This window comes from Camelina sativa, chromosome 13, assembly GCF_030686135.1.
Source record: "Camelina sativa cultivar CO46 ecotype springtype chromosome 13, ASM3068613v1".
NCBI lineage: Eukaryota > Viridiplantae > Streptophyta > Magnoliopsida > Brassicales > Brassicaceae > Camelina > Camelina sativa.
Window position 1 is genome coordinate 11777557 of NC_141892.1, and position 21666 is coordinate 11799222.

General features: G+C 35.5%; 6 protein-coding genes across 10 annotated transcripts; 3 read left to right on the forward strand and 3 right to left on the reverse strand.

The window, feature by feature from the left end:
* The first annotated feature begins 60 nt into the window (after positions 1-60).
* Positions 61-3322, forward strand: LOC104736569 (putative boron transporter 6). The gene is made up of 13 exons (XM_010456571.2): positions 61-137; positions 259-373; positions 455-537; positions 635-827; positions 913-1051; positions 1128-1293; positions 1372-1538; positions 1627-1800; positions 1880-2095; positions 2173-2492; positions 2576-2855; positions 2955-3074; positions 3158-3322. Exons 2-13 carry the CDS (start codon positions 261-263, stop codon positions 3203-3205), a joined length of 2019 nt encoding a protein of 672 aa, XP_010454873.1. The 5' UTR covers positions 61-137; positions 259-260; the 3' UTR covers positions 3206-3322.
* Positions 3323-3465: 143 nt separating this feature from the next.
* On the forward strand, positions 3466-5199 carry LOC147929420 (cytochrome b-c1 complex subunit 7-2, mitochondrial-like). Of its 3 annotated transcripts, none has more exons than XR_002034808.2 (5): positions 3513-3698; positions 3814-3971; positions 4561-4608; positions 4682-4839; positions 4931-5199. XR_002034808.2 is itself a non-coding variant. In XM_010456570.3 (4 exons), exons 1-4 carry the CDS (start codon positions 3605-3607, stop codon positions 4997-4999), a joined length of 369 nt encoding a protein of 122 aa, XP_010454872.2. In that variant the 5' UTR covers positions 3466-3604; the 3' UTR covers positions 5000-5199. The 3 variants fall into 3 exon arrangements, 1 of the variants encoding a protein (XP_010454872.2); XR_015578165.1 differs by having other exon boundaries at positions 3541-3698; positions 4691-4839; XM_010456570.3 differs by lacking the exon at positions 4682-4839 and having other exon boundaries at positions 3466-3698.
* A 4258-nt stretch (positions 5200-9457) lies between these two features.
* LOC104736571 (protein DUF642 L-GALACTONO-1,4-LACTONE-RESPONSIVE GENE 2) lies at positions 9458-11868 on the forward strand. Its single transcript, XM_010456572.3, has 3 exons — positions 9458-9868; positions 10528-11025; positions 11127-11868. The coding sequence occupies exons 1-3, from the start codon at positions 9784-9786 to the stop codon at positions 11651-11653; spliced, it is 1110 nt and encodes a 369-aa protein (XP_010454874.1). The 5' UTR covers positions 9458-9783; the 3' UTR covers positions 11654-11868.
* A 2120-nt stretch (positions 11869-13988) lies between these two features.
* LOC104736572 (B3 domain-containing protein At5g25470-like) lies at positions 13989-16034 on the reverse strand. 2 transcript variants are annotated; one of them, XM_010456573.3, is made up of 6 exons: positions 15783-16034; positions 15586-15660; positions 15366-15495; positions 14705-15056; positions 14478-14614; positions 13989-14355 (listed from the first exon to the last, which is right to left on the reverse strand). In XM_010456573.3, exons 3-6 carry the CDS (start codon positions 15465-15467, stop codon positions 14092-14094), a joined length of 855 nt encoding a protein of 284 aa, XP_010454875.2. In that variant the 5' UTR covers positions 15468-15495; positions 15586-15660; positions 15783-16034; the 3' UTR covers positions 13989-14091. The 2 variants fall into 2 exon arrangements, with proteins under 2 accessions (XP_010454875.2, XP_010454876.2); XM_010456574.3 differs by having other exon boundaries at positions 15366-15484; positions 15783-15939.
* A 26-nt stretch (positions 16035-16060) lies between these two features.
* On the reverse strand, positions 16061-18072 carry LOC104736573 (B3 domain-containing protein At5g25475). 2 transcript variants are annotated; one of them, XM_010456577.3, is made up of 5 exons: positions 17933-18072; positions 17642-17747; positions 16761-17112; positions 16567-16688; positions 16061-16464 (listed from the first exon to the last, which is right to left on the reverse strand). In XM_010456577.3, the coding sequence occupies exons 2-5, from the start codon at positions 17741-17743 to the stop codon at positions 16195-16197; spliced, it is 846 nt and encodes a 281-aa protein (XP_010454879.1). In that variant the 5' UTR covers positions 17744-17747; positions 17933-18072; the 3' UTR covers positions 16061-16194. The 2 variants fall into 2 exon arrangements, with proteins under 2 accessions (XP_010454879.1, XP_010454877.1); XM_010456575.2 differs by having other exon boundaries at positions 17896-18039.
* Positions 18073-18163: 91 nt separating this feature from the next.
* Positions 18164-20634, reverse strand: LOC104736574 (tRNA (cytosine(38)-C(5))-methyltransferase 2). The gene is made up of 9 exons (XM_010456578.3): positions 20480-20634; positions 20271-20381; positions 19996-20089; positions 19797-19915; positions 19574-19696; positions 18995-19414; positions 18845-18910; positions 18683-18747; positions 18164-18471 (listed from the first exon to the last, which is right to left on the reverse strand). Exons 1-9 carry the CDS (start codon positions 20558-20560, stop codon positions 18399-18401), a joined length of 1152 nt encoding a protein of 383 aa, XP_010454880.1. The 5' UTR covers positions 20561-20634; the 3' UTR covers positions 18164-18398.
* Positions 20635-21666: the final 1032 nt, after the last annotated feature.

Below are 21666 nucleotides of genomic sequence, written 5' to 3' on the forward strand. Positions count from 1 at the left end.
AGCATTACAAGTCGTTCTCATAATTCATTCTTCTTCTCTCTCAATCTATTTTCTTGTTTTGAATTTTCTTCAATTTCTCTCTATCTAACATATTCCTCGATTCTTGAGGTCTCCAGGTACGTCGAAGTCGATTCATTGTAATGCTCTATTGAACTTTTCATTTATTCACTCTCTCTCTCTCTTTAGAATAATGATGTTTTAGGTTTGTTACTATAAAAATGCGTGTGTAACACGCTTTGTATATCTGGATTGATGCAGCAATGGAGAGTGATGGAGGAGGAGGAGGTCCTTTTCAAGGAATACTCCGAGATCTCGAAGGTAGAAGAAAATGTTACAAACAAGATTGGATTCGTGGCATTAAAACCGGTATAAGGTAAGGTTAACTAAATCTCAATCTTTCTTGAAATCTATATTGATGCTAGACATTGAATTCTTGATTTCAATGTTTCACTAGAATCTTGGCTCCGACTTGCTACATTTTCTTTGCGTCGTCTCTTCCTGTAGTTGCTTTTGGTGAGCAATTAAGTAAACATACAGGTATATATATAAACATCTCTTTTTTCATGTTGCTATTTTTAATGATTCTCCTAGAGAATTTACCTCTAATGATTTTTATTTAACTTGTGGTTAAAAGGCGGAGCTCTAAGCGCGGTTGAAACATTAGCTTCTACTTCGATTTGCGGAATCATCCACGCGATTTTTGGTGGACAACCATTATTGATACTTGGGGTTGCTGAGCCTACCATTATTATGTATACTTATCTTTACAGTTTCTGCATTAGTAGACCAGACATCGGTCGAGAACTTTACCTAGCATGGGTTGCATGGTAATGATAACAACAAAATAAATAATCATGTTACTTAAATTAGATGTAATCTGTTTTCTAAAATTGTTGTTTCTGTTTCTGGCAGGGTTTGCGTATGGACTTCAGTTTTGCTTATCCTTCTTTCGATATTTAACGCGTGCACGATAATCACGAGGTTTACGAGAATTGCTGGAGAACTCTTTGGCATGTTAATTGCTGTTCTGTTTTTACAAGAAGCTATCAAGGTACAAACAAATTTCATAGTCCAAGTTAGCCATATATATGTCGCAGTTAACATTCTTAGTTATAATAAATTTGTAGGGATTGATCAGTGAGTTTCATGCAACTGAGAGTGAAAGGCATGAATCAGGGGAATCTCATTTCCTCTTGTTGTATGCCAATGGCTTGCTCGCTGTAATTTTCTCGCTAGGCCTTGTAATCACCGCGCTTAAGAGCAGGAGAGCGAAATCTTGGAAATACGGTTTCGGTACGTCATATTGTTTATTTACATTAGTTCCTTAAAAGTATTACATAGATATTCACTAACACCAATGAACAACAATAGGGTGGCTTCGAAGTTTCATTGGAGATTACGGTGTTCCCTTAATGGTCTTGTTGTGGACGGCATTGTCTTACACAATTCCTAGTGAAGTCGCTCCAAGTGTTCCTCGGAGACTGTTTTGTCCCCTTCCATGGGAGCCAGCTTCATTGTATCATTGGACTGTGATCAAGGTAAAAAACTTTAATGCAAAACATGCTACACTATGATCAATCCAAATACGAAACTTATAGAATTATGCAAAACGCGTACTCTATACAGGACATGGGGAAGGTACCAGTAATGTATATCTTTGCTGCGTTTATACCTGGTGTGATGATAGCAGGACTTTACTTCTTCGACCATAGTGTAGCTTCACAAATGGCACAGCAGAAAGAGTTTAATCTAAAGAACCCTTCTGCTTATCATTATGACATCTTCTTGCTTGGAATTATGGTTAGTTTCGATGTTCTTGAAACTGATACTTTCTTCATGGAGAAACCAATTAAATCTTGTTGTTATGGTGATTTTGTAGACTTTGATATGTGGACTACTTGGACTTCCTCCTTCAAATGGTGTTATCCCTCAAGCTCCAATGCATACAAAGAGTCTTGCGGTTCTAAATCGTCAGCTAACACGCAAGAAAATGGTGAAGAAAGCAAAAGAGTGTATGAAGATGAAAGCAAGCAAATCAGAAATATATGGGAAAATGCAAACAGTGTTTATAGAGATGGAGACATGCCCACCTCAGGTTAAGAAAGCCTCTTCTCCTATATTTGTGGTAATAAGAAAGTTCGAAAAATAAACAAGAATCAAAAACCTTTGCAGGATAATTCAGTAGCAAGAGATTTAAAAGACTTGAAAGAAGTTGTAATGAGACCGGACGAAGGAGGAGATACGAAAGGAAAATTCGATCCCGATTTGCATATAGAAGCTCACTTACCCGTTAGAGTAAATGAGCAAAGAGTGAGCAATCTATTGCAATCAGTTCTTGTTGGTTTAACACTTCTTGCAGTGCCAGTCATCAAAATGATCCCAAGTTCAATACTTTGGGGTTACTTTGCTTATATGGCAATAGACAGTCTCCCGGGAAACCAATTCTGGGAGAGATTGTTACTTCTCTTCATTCCTCCTAGCCAGCTTTTCAAGTTAGTTATATTAAAACCTTTTCTTTAATTCATTTGTAGAGACCAATAGCTTTTTTCTCAATCACTAGTTACATCTAATGCAGAGTCTTGGAAGGAGTACACGCTTCGTTTATCGAGTTAGTACCATACAGAGTGATTGTAACATTCACACTCTTCCAGTTAGTGTATTTTCTCTTGTGTTACGGCATGACATGGATTCCTATGGCCGGGATATTTTTCCCGGCGCTATTCTTTCTACTCATAAGTATAAGAGAACACTTGCTTCCCAAGTTATTCGATCCGCAACACCTTCATGTACTAGATGCTTCTGACTATGAAGAAATAGTAGCAGCACCAATACAACAGTCAAGTTTTGCTTACCGGGTAAAGCTCTAGCCTCTAGCTCTTTTTTTCTATTTGTATTTTTTGGTCTCTTATAATGAGTTTCAGCTGAGTCTAAGAGGTTTCTGTTTTCGTGAACAGAAACTAGGGTCTTCTCATCATTTATCAGAAGGTGAAGACGAGTTCCACGACGCGGAGATATTGGATGAGATGACTACTAGCAGAGGTGAAATCAGGATTCGAACCATAAGTTTTAAAGAGGTAATATATACATTATTCCTTAATTACAATCCAAGAATTTTATATATAAACAAAAAAATGCATAAACAAGAATCTTGTTTCAGGTGCAACAAGAGACTGAAGATAAGCGTGTAACGTTTGAACCTTATTAAACAAAATTTCATAATCTTTTTGCAGTTTTTGTATACAAAATGTATTTGTGCATATGCCATACACTATATGTCTTCATAAATTTTCTTATAGTGGAACATTGTAGTTTTCTCTTTAAATCTGAGCATTGATGATATACACCACATAGACCGACGACGACAACTAAAAAATTAGTCTAGTATCGATAAGTCAACGTAAACCCGTTGAAACAGTCAACAAGTTTGACAAAATACTAATACGACGACGTTTTATTAGAACAAATAATACGACAGCGTTTAATGAGATGTCTCTGGATCTTTCTTCTTCCTTCCTTCCTTACTCGTTCCCTGGTTAAATTACAAAAGCCTTTGGCTAATTGGCTCCTCCATCACAATCTCGCATCTTCATCGGTAGAAGAGTAAATGGCGTCGCTTCTCCAGAGATTAGTAGATCCCAGGACCAACTTCTTAGCTCGTATGCATATGAAGTCTGTCTCTAACCGCCTCCGCAGATACGGTAGTACTCTTTTTGTTTTGTCTAACTCTCTCTCTCTCTCTCTTACGCTAGGTCGAACGAAACCCTAGTTCTTTCTATTGGCTGATTTTGGAAACTTTACAAATTTTTTGTTTAGGTCTTAGATACGATGATCTCTATGATCCTTTGTATGACTTGGATATCAAGGAATCACTTAATCGGTTACCTAAAGAGATCGTTGATGCTCGGAACCAGCGTTTAAAGCGTGCAATGGATCTTTCTATGAAACACGAGTACCTCCCAGCTGATCTTCAGGTATGTATGTCTCAAACAATAATTGAGAGCTGAGTGAGCTAAGAGATATGGAGTTAGATCCGATGATAGTTTGAATTCCTCTGTTGTGAGTTAGTGTTTTGATCACTTAGAGAAGAACGTAGATCATGTGTATCGGAATCAGTGCTTGCAGAGATGTGGTAGGAGTGCACCAATAATGAAATGTTTTCTAAAGTATGGTCTAGGTTAGGGGATTTTATAGATCAATTGAGAGCTAGTCTATCTATGCAACAGAGTGAGGAATTTTATAATTTTTCATAGAGTAGTCAAGTCTGTGGATTCAGTAGATCTTGCAAGATTGGACATAAGATTTTTTATCAAGATTAAAAACACTCTTTTGTTTAGAGAGCTCTTTTGTGATCAGTCTTACATTATAGCTTTTTGGATCTTTAGTATAGTATAACCGTGACCTGATTAGTTGTGTGTGTATGACATTCCTCATGACTAGAGGCTTGCTAAATCTAGTACAGCTTCTTCCACCTTTTCATTGAAAGAAATGTTTCTGATATGGGTGCTTTTAACTGTGACATAGAAGCTTATGTAAACCTTTCGCCTTCATTTGTCTTCGCAGGCAGTGCAGACACCATTCAGGAGCTACCTCCAAGATATGCTGGCTCTTGTAAGTCCCTTTTCATTTTAGTAATAACTATAAACGATTAGGCCTAACTTTCTATGTATTTTCCTTGTAAAAGGGGAAACAGGATTAAGCCCAGCTTTATTTTGCCAGAGCAAGCTACCCAATATGTTGACTTGATCTACTGCACAAATATTCCTATTCATATCTTCTGCCTGCTAGATTAATGATAAAGATTAAATATGGTTGCTCCATATACCACTTGCTTCTATAATTGTAATGAACTTGTGTCATATGGAATTATCTATCTTGTAGTGTTAAGAAAACCTGTAGCTAAGTTCTTACATTGGGGGTTTCTCGTGTGTAGGTGAAACGGGAGAGAGCTGAGCGAGAGGCTTTGGGAGCTCTACCTCTCTACCAAAGAACCATTCCTTAAGCATGTTAATTAGTCTCTCTTGTGCTAGAGTAAACCCCACTTAACCAAACAGATCTTAATATTCTCTCTGTTTTAGTACTCTTATCTCTAGTCTTAAATTTTCCGCACAATCTGCTATTGTATGGTTTATGCACAACGGTTCATGTTATATTCATTTAAACCTATTCATAAGATTATATGATGTTGAATTTGATGTGTAACGTAACCTCGATTGAGATATGGGTTACAGAAGTCTTGTTGCAACACATAAAAGGAAGTAGAGATGTTAATGTTTTACACACAATTCCTCAAAAGATGCCACTTATAAACATTTTTTACATGAATTCATATACAGCGATGCTTTGCACGGGTGTGGTGAAATGAGGTTAGATAAGAGAATAAGATAAAGGTACAACATTTAATAAGAGTGGTGTCAGTACAGTAGAGAACGATATGGATTTGTATTTTGAAGACATTTCCATGTGAGTCACATTAGCACAGGAGGGGTCCTTTGCCTAAAATCATTAATGAATTTACTTAACAAACAAACAAAACACAATGTTGAAATTAAATGTGAGTTGATTTCCTTCCTATTCGTTTCTGTCACTTGCCAGTTGCCCAGATGCCAATTATTATTGTTGATTATTAAATACTTTTTAATATATTTTTTATTTTGTGAAGATATGACATTTTTATAAAAAATAAATTTATTATATGGCTTTATTTTCACAAATAAAAGTAACCTGTTATCGAAAACCAAAATGAAATTTTACTGGCTGGTAAAATCTTGTTACATTTGCAAATTCAATTAAATAAAATAATTTTAAGTTATCTATCTAACGGTATCAAAGATGTCCGATTCCAAGATATGGTATGATCCATGCTGAATAAATCGATATGAAAACCATTGTACTCTTGGAGAATCCGAACTGAAGTCGAACAAGAACTTGGATTCAACATCCCTACCTAATACTAGATAAATATACAACGAACCTGAAATAGTATTTTGTCTTTACTTATATCAATTATAAATAACGGAATTATATATATAAAAAAAGGTTATCGATAGCTTTTTCTGTATGATGGATGCAGAGAGAGATAAGAGTGATGAGGCAATGGGCCCGTAAAAGAGTAAAAGAAGTGTACAAAGAGGAGGAGACAAAGCCATGATCCTGCCTTTTGCTATCTCTTCTTTCTTTTTTGGTAGGTTCCACTCCGTTCGTTACCCACATGCCCCACCCACGTTTCCGACGGTTCCTCGTCTCTTTTTTGGTTCTTCTCTCCATCTTATTATACTTTGGTTTATCTTTCTTTAGATTCAACATTTCTAATTGTGAATTTGGTTTGTTCTAACTTGCTCTTACCTACCAACTGCGAGGCAAGATCTTCTTGTCGCGGAAAAACGTAAAATATCATAGCCTTTGATTGTGTGTGTATTAGATTAGTTTCCAACTAATTAATATCTAATTGACATTTAAAAATTGCGAAAGAGAAATAAACTACGAATGAATGAAGCCAGAATCTTTTTCAAACACGAAATATGCCTATGTAAACGAATCAAACGGCTCTAGTTCTCAATCTTTCGGATGTTCTCTTAGTGAACCAAAATTAAGGTCACCACTTATAGTCAGAGAGTAGATGTGTTCCACATGAGAGATTAAAATAAATTGTCCGGTTCAAAAAGAAAATGATTTCATTCATACACTCAAAACAAATTTATCAACAAAATTTTAAGTGGCAACCAACTATTACAAGAGACTCCTTTATCAAAATCAACATATTTCCTAGTAATACTATTTTCGTAGAAGAAAGATAACGTATTTAAATAGAGAGGTGTCCAACAAAATTTTTGATGAATAGCGACTGTGACTATAAGTTTTTTTTGTTTTTGAAAGATTCTCAAAAATAGCACCAAAATAAGTTTTTTCTCCAAATTTAGCATACTATTTCTAAAATTCAAAAATAGCACTATATTTCAAAATTAATTTTTTAAAATTAAATCCTAAATTTAAAATACTAAATCATATCTCATCAAAATTATACCATAAATGTGAAACTGAGAACCCAAATCTAAAAAAAAATTAAATTAATTTTATTGTAATATGTTTAATAGTGTTATTTTTGAAAATTTATAGAATGTGTGGTATAGTTATCCATAAAACTTGTTTTAGTGCTATCTATCTTAACATTTTTGAAGTACATTTTTGTGTCATCCTCTCTTATCTTTTTATTCAAACAAGTCTCAACTAAATTCTCTACAATCCTTACAACCAAACACAACCATTTCCTTATTTGATAGTGTTAATTTCCTAAAAACTACCTACCTAATTTAAATCAATATGTTAGATTAAAATATAATTCTCCTTGCACTTTTGTTAAATTTTATATTTAATTATTTTAATTACTATTTAATACATAAAGTTAATAAAATTTTATATTTTTTTCAGCATATGATGTGATTTGAATTTTTATAAATGGATATATATTTTAAAATTTTTCTTAGGATATTTATAACCAAACAAGTATATCCACATATATAGCTCGGAATACATTTTTAAAGTATAATAGGGTGTCATCACTTTTTGGCTTTTTGCCAACTTCGGGTCAGATTTTTAACTAAAATTATAACCCATTCAATTATCCGGATCCTCCTTAAGATTACCGAATATTTTGCGCCGGTTTTTAATCCATAGCGTACTTATTTACATCCAATTAATGCCAATTAATGCCCATTTTATCTTAGGAAATATCTAATTTACATGCCGAATTTTGAGGGCTGGGTTTGACAAAAAGAATTGATAACACAAATTATGTAATCACATTCATATAATATAGCAACTAATTCAAGAAAAATACATCTTAGGAAATATCTAATTTGCGTTTAATAAACGATTACTTATTTGCTAAGTTCAATTGAAAATCAAAATAAGAATATGTCATATCATTCATTCCGAAATCATAATTAACCAAATCATAAAATGTATTTTCACAACTTGCGAATCAAGAGTTTATACAAAACCTATCTACAACCGTTAATAGTATATATATAAATGCAATTCATCTTGACTACAAACATCACTAAACTATTATAGTATCATATCAACAAAATAATAGATCAGTGGTGTACCACGGAGTAAAACATAGTTTTAGTATATTTCGTTTTCCTTTTTTTTTTTAATAAAGTGGTGTATCTTTTCATTCTCAAATCTCAACACATACGCATATTCTAATAAGCGTCTGCGTAAACCGTTCCTACAACACATAAACATACCAATACTCAATAAGGAACGAGCGAAACATCTAGTTAAAGTAAACATACAATTAAAAAAAAAATGATCTCTAAGAGTAAAAAAAACGCATTTATTGGTAGTTTTGGCGGAGCTACAATCCAAAAACCGAACATAAGACAGGTAGTTAAAACTTGGAAGGTGAATTTGGATAATTTAGAAAAATGGAAACAATACAACTCCCCTTTCTTGGGCCGATAAGAATGAGAATAAGACACCATTCTGAAAATCTCTGAGGCCAATTTCATGGCCGACTTCGGAAACCGCATTTTTAGCCAGTGAACGGCGCCCTTAATACCTTACATACACATTTCTCAATTTTTATATCATTATAAAAAATATATACAATACAACACAAAAAAAAAACAAAAAAAAACGGTAGCCGAAGACGACAAAATCAAAGAAGACAAAAGACTTTCCAAAAAAAAAGTTCAAAAAATAACGAGATTTTTTAGTTATTGAACTTTTTTTTGGGGCCATAACACATGCCACGATAAACGATTCTCCTAGTAATAGTAGTATCTCAAACGGTGACCTATCTAAACGATCAAATTTGGCCTTTACCAGTTATTATCATAATTAATTGATATTATTTATCACGTAGATTCAGATGTGGATTACTAAGAAAACATCTCAATTATTTTCACAATCTTGACTCAAGTGTTTTTGGCATGTGGATAAGGGTGTGTGTGCGTTTTTAAGTCTCTAGTTTTAGAATATCACCAGTCTCACTCTATTTCTTCTTCTACGCTATAATTATAAAGTAACTACATTTTTTCTACTAGTTTTTAGAATTAAAAAAAAAACTAGAATGATATATATTCTTACATTATTATATAATTACTCTATTTTGGATTAAAAAAAGTAAAATATAACATTGAAACAAATTTTATAGTTATTTCAAACGGTTGTCAGATTTGATTCGTAAGTCATAATTTTTTATAAGTTTTGGTCTAATACTTGAATTCATATCTTCAAACTTTTGCTAACCATCCGAAATATAGATCTTTATCCGAATTAGTAATTCGAATTGTAACTTCAACTATCGAAATTATCGGAATCCGAACCATTACCAAATGGTCCAAAACTCCAAATGGAGTATTAAATTTGGTAGTCTATATACCGTATATTCCTAGTAGTTTTATACTATATTGTTACGCCTATTTATACGCAGTTCACGTCTAGTACCTGTGCCAATCGGACACTTCTGGCTTCCCCCAGTCACTGCCTAACAGAGCTTGACTATACAAAAAACAGCAAAAAAATAAATCAAAATTTTATTTCCGAAAGTAACCCCAAAATGTATAAATGGTCAGTTCCAAATCTCTCTGTAAAAGGAGTGAGGTCACAACCCCACGTGGGATACGACGAACTACATCAGTGGCACAGACTCGTAATATACAGTAACCTCCAAGGTCATTTTAATAGCTCCATCCCCTTATAAGCAATAGCCACAAGTCTCTTTGCTAATTATATTTTACACTCATCTCTTCTCTCTCTCTCTCGGCGTCCTTCAAAATGGGAGGTGTCACCGTCGTGTTTTTCTTCCTTCTTCTCATCGCCACCGCCACGGCCGCCAAGCCCGGCTTCTCCTTCCGTGACGGTAAGCCTTACTTTACACCTATACATAAACGCTATTTTGTCACAAAATTGTTTTAATTTTTTTTTCCACTATTCCGATTTAAATCACCCCAAAAAAAAAAAAAAATCGGATCCTATCCAAATTCCTATATTCTAACTTTGGTTATAGTAAATTTATGGCCATCTCATTTCTATTTTCGTGAAATGGTATGGAAATAAAGTGGTAAACTATATGTTGAGATCGAGTTTATAATATGAGTAATCAATATAATGCTGTAGTGTGGTAGTAGTAGCTAATAAATAGCATTGAATTTTCTAGAATAGTAATGATGATATTATACTCGTACGAACCTGCCTCTGCCATAGCCGTAGATATGTACTTAAGAAGCGAATAAAAATAGTGAAAAAAAAAAAACGAAAATTCGTTCTCGATATGCTTTAGATTTTTTTGTAATTTACAATTTTGCCCATGTTTCTGACACAAAACACAACACGATAAAGTGTTTTGGACATTACCAATCAATGAAGTTTGAGAGTAAGTAAGTAGGTCCTTTGTTCATGTGTCTTAACAGGCCCAGTTAGGCTGTCTTCGGACACACTGCACGTGCCTTAATGTCTTTCTTTTCTTTTTTTTTTTTTCAAATTCCATAAATATTTACAAGGGCATTTTGGTCATTTCAGGTATCTTACCAAACGGCGACTTCGAGCTAGGACCAAAACCATCAGACATGAAAGGAACAGAAGTGGTAAACAAGCTGGCTATACCAAACTGGGAAGTCACAGGGTTCGTCGAGTACATTAAATCAGGACACAAACAAGGAGACATGCTCCTCGTTGTTCCCGCCGGTAAATTCGCGGTGAGGCTTGGGAACGAAGCGTCGATCAAGCAAAGGCTTAGAGTGGTGAAAGGAATGTATTACTCTCTCACTTTTAGCGCTGCTAGGACTTGTGCTCAAGACGAGAGGCTTAACATATCTGTTTCACCTGACTCCGGTGTGATCCCGATACAGACTGTGTATAGTAGTAGTGGGTGGGATTTGTATGCTTGGGCGTTTCAAGCCGAGAGTGAGGTCGCCGAAGTTGTGATTCATAACCCAGGTGTTGAGGAAGATCCAGCTTGTGGTCCGCTCATTGATGGTGTTGCTATGAGATCTCTTTACCCTCCAAGACCAACCAACAGTACGTTATTATTACTATACTCTGTTTTATGCTCTTTTTGTGATTCTTGAACTTGTGATGTTATTTAGTGATGATTGATTGTTCTATGTTTGATTTGACAGAGAACATATTGAAAAATGGAGGATTTGAGGAAGGTCCATTAGTACTACCTGGCGCGACAACAGGAGTTTTGATCCCACCGTTCATTGAAGACGATCACTCTCCTTTACCAGGTTGGATGGTCGAGTCTCTCAAAGCCGTCAAGTACGTAGATGTAGAACACTTCTCAGTCCCACAAGGTCGCCGAGCCATTGAGCTTGTAGCGGGCAAAGAGAGCGCCATCGCTCAAATCGTTCGGACAGTCATTGGGAAGACTTACGTGCTGTCTTTCGCTGTTGGAGACGCCAACAACGCTTGCAAAGGATCAATGGTGGTAGAGGCTTTTGCAGGTAAAGAGACACTTAAGGTCCCTTACGAGTCGCGTGGCACAGGAGGGTTCAAACGAGCTTCTATCCGGTTTGTGGCGGTATCAAACCGATCTAGGGTTATGTTTTACAGCACTTTCTATTCCATGAGAAGCGATGATTTCTCGTCATTGTGCGGGCCTGTCATCGATGATGTCAAGCTTATAAGCGTTCGTAAACCATAGATGAATTACAAATCCTAATACGAAAAGATGCAGCGTGTGGGCTTTTTTATTTTTACTTATATTTGTCTTTGGTGTGTTTTCTATAGGCAGATGGGGGCCTTGCTTATATTGTATTTTCTTGTATGAGAAGGCAAAAGAAACGTTGCCGTTACTTATCTTATGTATGTAGGCCTTTTAAAAAAATTATATGGAGAGTTCGTTACAAACTTTACAAATGTGTGTATGCATATCTGATTAATTTACTAGTACATAAATCTTATTTCCAATAAAAGAGCATTGTAACTTGGATGATGTCTAAGTGACAATTGCTTAATTGGATGATGTCAGATAGGTAACGAGGTCAGCATCATTAAGTTGATTTGTGTTTTTCTTAGTTAAGTTGACAAGCAAGATGACTTCTAAGTTCTAACAACACTCATTGAGAAAGACTTGTAATGTCTCCTAGCCGTTGAAGCAGAAGGACTAAGGAGCACTTGATCTTCGAGTCTAGGGTCTTCTTAGAAGGACTAAGGAGCACTTGATCTTCGAGTCTAGGGTCTTCTTATCTTTTCCCCAGCAAAAAAAAATAGGGTTTCTTTGAATTTTAGTACGTTTACAAAACATAATTAGAAAAATAGTCACATTACTATTCAAAATTAGAAAAATAGACTTTCATCGTTGTGCCTTTAATAGAACCTCTGTCTAATAGAGAAAAAAGAGAATTGATGTATTTACAATTATGTCCTTATCTCTAATTATCACATATTGTGCAACTCTCCTCTCTCTCTAATTTTGTTTTTTCAACTATCTCTCCAATCTATTTCTCCAACCATCGTCTCTCTCCATCTTTGCAAAAAAAACCAATTTTTTATTTATTTTGTTTCTTCTTTATTATATACCTTTCAATCTAAAAACTAAAATATTAGTCAATAAAAATTGGTTTTTAAATTTTTTTTCAGATATATAAAAATCTATATTTTTTTCTTTCTAATTTGATATGCATTTTGTTTGATGATTTTATTTAATAATATTAAATATTTTTGTTACATATTTTGTATCCGTACACATGATTAAGTGTACAGATGTCTGTACATATTATTAAGTATACAGATGTCTGTATACATTTGAAATGTACATATATAATTTATTTAATTCTTAGATTTTCCATATGTTGGATGATTTAAACCGTACACAAGTATTGTTGGACGGTTTGAATCTATCCAATATGTTGGATGGCTTAAACCGTACACAAATATTGCTGGACGGTTTGAATTTATCCAACATGTTGAATGATTTAAATCGTACACAAATACTGCTGGATAGAAAATAAAATATATTTGAAATCATTAAAACAAAATGCATATCAAATTATAAAAAAAAAAATATAGATTTTTTATATGTGGAAAAAATTTAAAAACAAAAAACATATTAATAAATATTTGAATAATTAGGAAAATATTAATATGATGAATAAAAAAGAAATAAAAATAATAATATATATAGAAAGAGAATGATAGAGAGAGAGAATCGTACAAGCAGGATAAAAAAAAAGAAAAGAGAAATACATGATTTCCTATTCACAAAGATAAACTTTTGTTTTTTAAATACCCATGGCACTATATGTAAATATTATATTTGGTTGAGGACTGGAGAGTCATCCAAATGTACTATTTTCCTAATAAAGTTTGAAAAACTGTTTATTTTGCCAATATCTCAAAAAAATACCCTGCTTTGGCAACTTAACCGACATAGTACCTAGTGCCACCTATGATGCACGGGTACGTCTATTTGGTAGTCGTCCCCGTACCGGGGACATGTTGGGGACGGAAACTGTACGGGAACTCTATGGGGACGCCTTAGATGCTTTAGGGGAAGATAACATCGAATTTTTTGATATTTGCATCCATTTCATTTCATTCAAAGCACTCTTATCATAAGCATATTTTCATTTCTTCATGTTTTTCTACTTTCTAGACTCTTTTCCCCTCTCTCCTTTTCTCATTAGCTTTACTAATCCCCTCTTATTCAAGGTATGGGTATATTTTCTTATATGTTTATTGAAGTACCCATACCGTACCCGTATCTATAAATTTTTACTTCACCGTTTTCCGTCCCCGTTTCCGTACCCGATTCCTGTTCCCCTACCCGTTTCAGTGCAACCTAGAGTGCCACCCACCACCAGAGAACGGAGAGTCGGGAACATCCCATATTCAAGCACGAGATGGGGAGGGGACTAAATGATCATGGGCCCTCCACTCTCCAAACAAAAAAAACGAAATAAACATTAGGAGAAACTTATCCCAATAAGGCGATAAGTATCCTCCAAATTGCACCAAAGCAACAGAAGAAGAACATATTTAGCATGAAAGTTCGTTAAACCAACATAAGGGTCACTCACATTCATTACAATAAGTTTGGTAAACAGTAATGTTTAGAAACCTAACTCATAAGAAGAGGACTCATCTCATATTTTCATTGAAGAAACGCACTCTGACAGCTGTAACCAGACCTCCCGAGCGTTCAAGTTCAGAAACCACAGAGTCTCCGGCTTTCAGATTGTACTTTCGACATAGACCCACCCAGCCATTGAAACAAACCATTTTACCACCGAGATACAATTTAGTAAGGCCATTTATTTTATCTTCGGGAAGAAGGTAACTCATGGTAGAATCATGGGGACCAAACTTTAAGCCATACTTCTGAATCACCGTTTTGGGCACATACTAGTTGCATCATAGAACATGGGAAATAGAGAGAAAAGACAAGTCTTAGCTGTGAAGGCAACAGATATAAACTGAAAGTTTGATGAATTAAACAGACTCTTGAAACACCTATCTATTATTACCAGAACGTCAATCTTTTTGGACAGCGTTTTCACAAAGTAGGGGTTCTCGGGGTTCAGAAGGTATCGCTCAGGGTTTTTGGTATCAGCACAACCCTCTTTTGCTCGGCCATTGGTGCCACCATTTGCTGAGAATTCCACTAAACCAGAAACAGAAAGAATCAAACTTTGGCACTTAGAGAGAAAAGAAAACAAATAGTACTGAGTGTGAAGATCTGAATGGCCTTTACCAGAAGCAGAAGCAGAGGCAGTGGTTGTATCCTTGTAAGAACTCTGGGGATTAGAATGAAGAGGCTCAGTTTCGGGTTCAACTTCAAGAGGTACATCCATGATCTCATCCCCATTATTCTTAAAGATTTGCACTTCAAGAAACATTGTGTCATCGTGTCTGAAGAACAAGTTGTCATTTGGACCTAAATGATTGTCATCCACAAACTCATCCCAGTCTTCTTCTATCATATACAGATCGTCCTTCTCTCGCTCAAGCCAGAGTTGCCAGGAATTTCCCCAACGAACACTAATCACAATCCTGTGCTCAAATGCCCCAGACGTGCTTCCCACAAACTCATCCGGAATAATCCTCTTCATAACAAACCCATAGATCAGAACAACTAATAACAACGGGCCAAGTAAAGGTACCCCCATATGAAGAGATACAACAAGGCCAATAAGTAAGAAGAAAGTTCACAAAATATAGACAAAGCAGAACAAGAAGCCATAAAAAATCTCCCCTAAAGCTTCTTGAAAGATAGAAAGATCTGAGCTTTTTCGAACAACAGCAACAACAAACAGATAATACTACAATATCTGGTAATAATAGGTGTACAAAATCAAAGAAACTCCATTTTTCGAAAGATCAGAGAGGAGGATAGATAGTAACATTGGGCTTACCAAGGAGTTGGATTTCCAGTTTTGTCCTGGAGACAGAAACTTCCAAAAGCAAGGCTTGCTCACATTTGCTTGTATCTTAGCAATAACACCCTTAGGCAACATTTTTCTTCTCTTCGAAGCTGGATTGATTCTGAGATTAGGGTTTGTAAGATGGCTTTGCATGTGTTGTCAAATCAGAAACGACATTAGGTTGACGAAAAGAAAAAAAAAAAAAACAAACCTTTAATGTGTTATTTGGACTTTCTTACTTCACTTCGTCGATCGTCTCTTTCGATTGCTATAAACCCTAAAGTGACTGATGAGAGAGACAGAGCAGAAGGAAGAAAGAAGCAAACTTGTTCGGTCAAGGGGGGAGATTTCTTAATAGGCCAGAGAACAAAATAAAGAAAAGAAAAAGCGTAAAAAGTAAGTAATTACGTTAAGAGTAACGTCGCCGGAGCGTGAACTGAACGCACCGTCACAGTCGAAGGAAGCTTTACTCTCGCTGCGACTGCTCTTCTTCCTCAAATCTCTCACTCTCTGCTTTAAAGGAGTGAGAGAGAGAGAGAGGAAGGACTCAAAACCTGCCAAATCTACTGTCACTTTGACTCGTACGGGTATTTTTGTGTCAAACATTATTACTGGGCCTGACCTAAGACCCATTCAGAGAAACTGGTCCATCTTAGTCTTGAATCGACGAAACACTCATCGGTGTGTTTACTCTTAGTTAAGGTGACATTAGTCTAAAACTTATCGGCACAGTATTCGACATCTTAAACATACAAGGTTTAAACAAAACATAAATGTCACATTTAGCATTACAACAGTTGAGTTGGTAGAGATATTGTTACTAGCGAGGACGAGTCTTGCCTTCGTTGACGAAATGCACTCTAATAGCCGAAACCAGACCACCTGACCGTTCAATTTCGCAAACCACAGAGTCTCCGATGTGCAGGTTATGCTTCCGACATAAATTCGACCACCCATTGAAACAATGGTGCCCGTTATAGAGTCTTAGAATGCCTTCCATTTTTTTGCCCCCGGGGAGAAGGTAGTTAATGGTGGAAAGAAGAGGACCAAACTTCAAGTCATACCTATGAATCGCCGGTCGGCTCACATACTAGTAGTTGCACATACAATGGGAAACAGGGAACAAAAACAAGTCTTAGCTTTAAAGGGAAACAAAATAAAAAACTAACAATGTAAACGCTGCTATTATTACCAGAACGTCATTCCTTTTTGTCACCGCTTTCACAAAGTAAGGGTTTTCGGGATTCAAGAGGTATTGCTCAGGATTTGTGACATGATGACCTTTTCTTCCTTGGTCATTTGTTCCTCCACTTTCTGAGATTAACAAATAATAGTTTTGAGTTTGAGGAGTATTAAGATTGATTATTTCCATCTAAATAGTCTTACCAGAAACAGAAGCAGAGGCAGTGGCTGTCTCCTTGTGAGAATTTTGGGACTTAAGATGAACCGGTTCAGTTTCGGGTTCAACTTCAAGAGGTACATCGATGATCTCTATCCCATTACTCTTAAAGATTTGCACTTCAAGATTCATTGTATCATCGTGTCTGAAGAACAAGGTATCATTTGGACCTAGATGGTTGTCATCCACAAACTCATCCCAATCTTCTTCTATCATAAACAGATCGTCCTTTTCTCGATCCAGCCAGGGTTGCCAGGAATTTTCCCACCGAACACTAAGCACAATTCTGTGCTCGAAAGCCCCGGGCGTGCTTCTCACAAACTTTTCCGGAATCATCCTCTTCATAGATCCAGAAATCAGAACAGTTGACAACAACAAAACAGTACTGACATTAGAAACAGGAAACATATAGCTTTCCATAGGAAAATACAAGCAGCAAAACACTGGCTTAAAAGATTGGTTTTGTAGGTCAAGCAAATGCAGAGGAAATATATGAAAAGGACTAAAACAAACACTAGCAGAAACAAGAGATTAAAGCGAACAAAACCCGCAACGTAAAAGTACCCATAACAAGAAACGAAGACAAAGCAGAACAAGAAGCAGGAGGCATTATGCCATTAAAATCTCCCCAAATTTTCTTGAAAGATATGAGCTTTTATCAAACAGCAACAACATAAAGGTAATTACAAAGCTTTATCACGTTTAACCGTTCTAGCAACATCAAAAGCAAAGAGAAGAAGCAATTCGACAGAGGACGACGCGTCACATGTTTAACCGAAACTAGAAACTTATATTGTAACAAAGCAAATTCAAAAGAAAGACTCGAAATTGAGCAAGAATCAACGGAGGAGAGTCATAATTAAGTTACCATGGATTTAGACTTCCAAGTTTGTCCTGGAGACAGACACTTCCAGAAGCAAGGCTTGCTCGCATTTTTTTGGAACTTATCAACAAAATTCTTGGCCACCATTTTTCTGTAAATTAGGGTTTGTGTTTTGTAAGATGACTTGCATATGTTAATAACATCATAGCCACACAAAAAAAAAAAAAAAAAACAAAGAACAAACAATTTGTACGGACAAGGGGGAAAAAATAAAGAAAATAACGTTTCCGAAGACTGGCCTTAGGTTGGTACCGCCGGAGCGTGAACTGCACGTACCGGCACACTTGAAGAAAGCTTCCCCTCGCTGCGGCTACTCTTCTCCGTCAATTGATAGTGACTGGAGTCTTCTGGCCTTTGAAAGAGAGAGCGTTGAGACATGAGACAGACATGCCGAATTCATGATCACCTTTTTTAACTCGTTACAGCAATTTGGAAAACGAAAAATTATTACTGGGCCGGATATAGCCCATTTAAAAGCCTAGCCCATACGAAAGTTGAAAATCATGATGATAGTGAAATGACAACACTTTAAAAGCTCCACCAGTCTGAAAATCTTATCAGTAAACAAAACTGAATGATATGAATTGGCATGTTTATCCAAATTTTACAGAACACATGCTATATGGTTATGCGCTGCACTGAAGAACATGATCATACAGTGTCGTAAAAAAGTAGAAGCTTGTTCAGGAGAATAACTGATTCGGGTAATTGGTTGCGTCACTTACTGCTTCCAGTTCTGCAGTCACGAATCGAACAGATACGAAAGCAGAGGGGCCACGACTGCTACACTTAAACTGTTTCCAAGCATCGCGTATCTGCACAAAAGAGGAATTCATGAATTTCTTTTTACAGTGTAGTTATAGTTATAGAGGGGTGGATTCAGACTCCACATTTCAAACAGTAGTGAGAATGAGAAATAAGGGTATCAATGTATAATGGTGTTGAATTCTATATTGGAATAATGTACATAATCTATATATGTAGTAGCGTTTTCTGTTTTGTGAGTTATGATATGAAGCAGCGTACCTTTGACGAAGGCTTATGTGCTTGGGGAACTCAAAATCCTCAGGGAATGAGTGAAAGTTAGCTACCTAATCAAACAGAAACCAAATATCATTTTTCACTGAAATGAAAGCTGATCCATCTCATAAACGAGGCATTGGTAGTAAAAAAAAATCTGTGCTTAACCTCTCTCGGGGTGAAGTATCTAAGCCGTTGCTCCTTCAAACAAGATTCTTTCCCCTTGATTTTTGGCTGCGTGGTCACGGATTCACGATAAGCATATCTTTTCACTTGCAGCAAGGAAAATGATATTGTCTACTTGATGGAAGAACATACCTGGACAGTTGCCAAGAGGGAACCAGTGCCTTTCACATATCGATAATAACTCTTTGTGAAACAACAGCACCTCTTTGAATCAGGGTAAACAATGTCCATTGCGTTTCCCCATCTTTCTATCAAACTCACTGGTACTAGATATTGATCTACAGAGTCTGGGACAGAATCGTCTTCTTGTCCATTACAATCTTTGGACCGATTCTCAGAGTCATCAAAACTACTTGGCTCGCCATCAACTTGCGCAGCTGACTCGAGAAACTTCTCTACTGGTTTGCAAAACTGAAGTAATTTATCCAGTCCCTCTTCTGTTTGGCAATTTCCAAACTCCACCTGATCATCACGCCCATATAACGGGTCTGGAGACCAGAGTAGTTTGTAATTACTGTGTTGGGAGTTAAATGGCAGAGGCTTTCTTTTTGCCTACAACGTAACCAGAAAAACCAAATGATTTCGAAGTTTATACACCTTCATAATCAGCATATACTTGTACATTCTCAGAGTACTACTAGAAATAACAGTTTTGGATACACAGATTTGCAACAAATGGTACTACGTATTTACAAGGTAAAGAGAACGTACCAGACAAAAATAACGTGGTCTTGAATACGGCACACCAAACTGCAACGGACTCAAAATAAACTCTTGTGTGACATAATCTAATTTTGTTAACGTATCGATCATTTCCATATGCGTATCCGACGTCTGCACCAACAAACACCACCCAATAAGCAAAAAATGTGGCGAAATTACCAGAAGATAATCTGTTTATAACTCCAGCTGGTAAGCAGAGGCAAACACAAACCTCAAACCCAACAACATTCTCTACAAATAACATCTGAGGAGGCTTAGTTGTATGCGGTATAAGCTCAAGAATCCTGAGAAACGAAAATGCCCGAGCATCACCAGAGTGTTTCTGAAGGCCTAACCACAAAAACTGTTTAGTATCCTCCAACACAATCCCCCACAGATAAACAAGTAACAACAGAGAAAAAAGAAATCACCTTGACGAGTATAAGGTTGACAAGGAGGAGAAAGAAGCCAAGCATCTGCATTATACTTATCTAAATCACCAGCAGTGAGACTCTGAATATTTCCCTATGAAACAAAAAAACCAAGTCATGGCCTAAGTCACACACAAATCAATAATTTGCAAATGTAACAATGCCTTGCATCAACCATAAACCTCAACCAAAATCAAATAGCATAGGTTCTTTATAAGTTCTTCAACAGAGAGATTGAAATTTAAAACAGGAACACTAAAGAACAAAGAAGGAACCTGATAGGGACGGTGTTTGAAATTATGCTGATAAACATCATTAGCAGAATCATTGATCTCAAAAGCTTCTACTACTTCTGCGACTACGCCCGACGCCGTCAAAGAGTATCTCTAAGAGCAAAACGACATATAAATTAGGGTTTTAGAAACAGAGTAGACTACATTACACCATAAACAAAATATCAAGAATTCCACTGTAGAGTGTTTACCATCCCACCGATTCCACTGTAGAACTCGAGAACTCGCCATGGCTTCTTCTCATTGATTCTCGGCAAGCCTAGTTCCGCCATGGCTTCTTTCTTCTTCTTCTTCTTCTCTGCTTAATTTTGGGAGTTTTTTTTATTTATTTTTCTTTAATTCGTTTGGGTTAAGAAATTAAACACTTTATTTTATTGTTCGGTTTACTGATAGAACCATACCAATCTTGTTCGGTTTACTGATAGAACCATACCAATCTTGTTCGGTTTACTGATAGAACCATCTATATGAAGGATATTTTGGGTTCTACGGTTCTACCCTTTTAATTTTGTTTATTTATAATTTTAGTCCCTACAAAATTGCATTAAAAGCAATAAGTAAATTATGGTAAATTGACAAAAAATTTTCTTTTATAGAAACTAATTAATTCTACTTAAATTCCTTATTTATAGCAAATTTCTTTTCTATATATGTGTCCAAAAATAAAATAAAAAATAAAAAATCAATCATTAAAATATTTACACTGAAAAATAAACAATCAGTTAAATTAAGTAATTATATATCAAACAAAACAATAATAGTATTATTTTAAATAAATAAAAAATATTATTCTGATTAATTATACATTATACAAACAGTTATAATTCATAATTTTAGTGTTTTATTCTGATAAAATTATAATACTTTAAGAATACTTGTATCACCTCTTAAATATTAAAAATTAAAATATGTAATTTTATAACTAAATTAAATACCGCTAAAATCAAACATCATTATAAATAAAATTAAATAATTGTCATGTGGTGTACCACAGGTTAAATCCTTGTGTTTTCCAAAAAAAAAAAGAATTTGTCGTTTTCCTTGCTCAATTAGCAACAAAAACCCTCAAAGTAACCAATATTTGCAAAAGGACAATTCTTGGGTTTCACCCCTAGGGGTGAACCACTCTTATTCACCCCCTTTAAATTAAGGAAACAAATCTTAATTAAGGAAATAAATTCTGTAGATCAATCAATTTTAAAATTATTAATTTAAATATTATATTACAGTTTTTAATTATTACATCTAAACTCTAACCACTCTTTTATAAATCCAAACCAACATATAATTTTGTTTAATTGTAAAATCTAAACCCTAAACATTCTTTTATAAACCCAAACCGACATATAATTTCATTTAATTGTAAAATCTAAACTCT

What these genes read in the sequence shown, in the direction of transcription:
- LOC104736569 (XM_010456571.2), top strand. Translation starts at nt 261, where the DNA reads ATGGAGAGTGATGGAGGAGGAGGAGGTCCTTTTCAAGGAATACTCCGA. An exon ending in CCTCCTAGCCAGCTTTTCAA is followed by an intron (nt 2,493 to 2,575) that starts GTTAGTTATATT and finishes CATCTAATGCAG; the next exon opens with AGTCTTGGAAGGAGTACACG. An exon ending in AGTCAAGTTTTGCTTACCGG is followed by an intron (nt 2,856 to 2,954) that starts GTAAAGCTCTAG and finishes TTTCGTGAACAG; the next exon opens with AAACTAGGGTCTTCTCATCA.
- LOC147929420 (XM_010456570.3), top strand. Translation starts at nt 3,605, where the DNA reads ATGGCGTCGCTTCTCCAGAGATTAGTAGATCCCAGGACCAACTTCTTA. An exon ending in TAACCGCCTCCGCAGATACG is followed by an intron (nt 3,699 to 3,813) that starts GTAGTACTCTTT and finishes TTTTTTGTTTAG; the next exon opens with GTCTTAGATACGATGATCTC. An exon ending in TCCAAGATATGCTGGCTCTT is followed by an intron (nt 4,609 to 4,930) that starts GTAAGTCCCTTT and finishes TCTCGTGTGTAG; the next exon opens with GTGAAACGGGAGAGAGCTGA.
- LOC104736574 (XM_010456578.3), bottom strand. Translation starts at nt 20,560, where the DNA reads ATGGCGGAACTAGGCTTGCCGAGAATCAATGAGAAGAAGCCATGGCGA. An exon ending in ACAGTGGAATCGGTGGGATG is followed by an intron (nt 20,382 to 20,479) that starts GTAAACACTCTA and finishes TTTTGCTCTTAG; the next exon opens with AGATACTCTTTGACGGCGTC. An exon ending in CCCTCTTGGCAACTGTCCAG is followed by an intron (nt 18,911 to 18,994) that starts GTATGTTCTTCC and finishes GTGACCACGCAG; the next exon opens with CCAAAAATCAAGGGGAAAGA.
- LOC104736573 (XM_010456577.3), bottom strand. Translation starts at nt 17,743, where the DNA reads ATGGTGGCCAAGAATTTTGTTGATAAGTTCCAAAAAAATGCGAGCAAG. An exon ending in TGCCTCTGCTTCTGTTTCTG is followed by an intron (nt 16,689 to 16,760) that starts GTAAGACTATTT and finishes TGTTAATCTCAG; the next exon opens with AAAGTGGAGGAACAAATGAC. An exon ending in CAAAAAGGAATGACGTTCTG is followed by an intron (nt 16,465 to 16,566) that starts GTAATAATAGCA and finishes TGCAACTACTAG; the next exon opens with TATGTGAGCCGACCGGCGAT.
- LOC104736571 (XM_010456572.3), top strand. Translation starts at nt 9,784, where the DNA reads ATGGGAGGTGTCACCGTCGTGTTTTTCTTCCTTCTTCTCATCGCCACC. An exon ending in CGGCTTCTCCTTCCGTGACG is followed by an intron (nt 9,869 to 10,527) that starts GTAAGCCTTACT and finishes TGGTCATTTCAG; the next exon opens with GTATCTTACCAAACGGCGAC. An exon ending in CCCTCCAAGACCAACCAACA is followed by an intron (nt 11,026 to 11,126) that starts GTACGTTATTAT and finishes TTGATTTGACAG; the next exon opens with AGAACATATTGAAAAATGGA.
- LOC104736572 (XM_010456573.3), bottom strand. Translation starts at nt 15,467, where the DNA reads ATGTTGCCTAAGGGTGTTATTGCTAAGATACAAGCAAATGTGAGCAAG. An exon ending in ACTGGAAATCCAACTCCTTG is followed by an intron (nt 15,057 to 15,365) that starts GTAAGCCCAATG and finishes TTTGTTATGAAG; the next exon opens with AGGATTATTCCGGATGAGTT. An exon ending in TGCCTCTGCTTCTGCTTCTG is followed by an intron (nt 14,615 to 14,704) that starts GTAAAGGCCATT and finishes TTTCTGGTTTAG; the next exon opens with TGGAATTCTCAGCAAATGGT.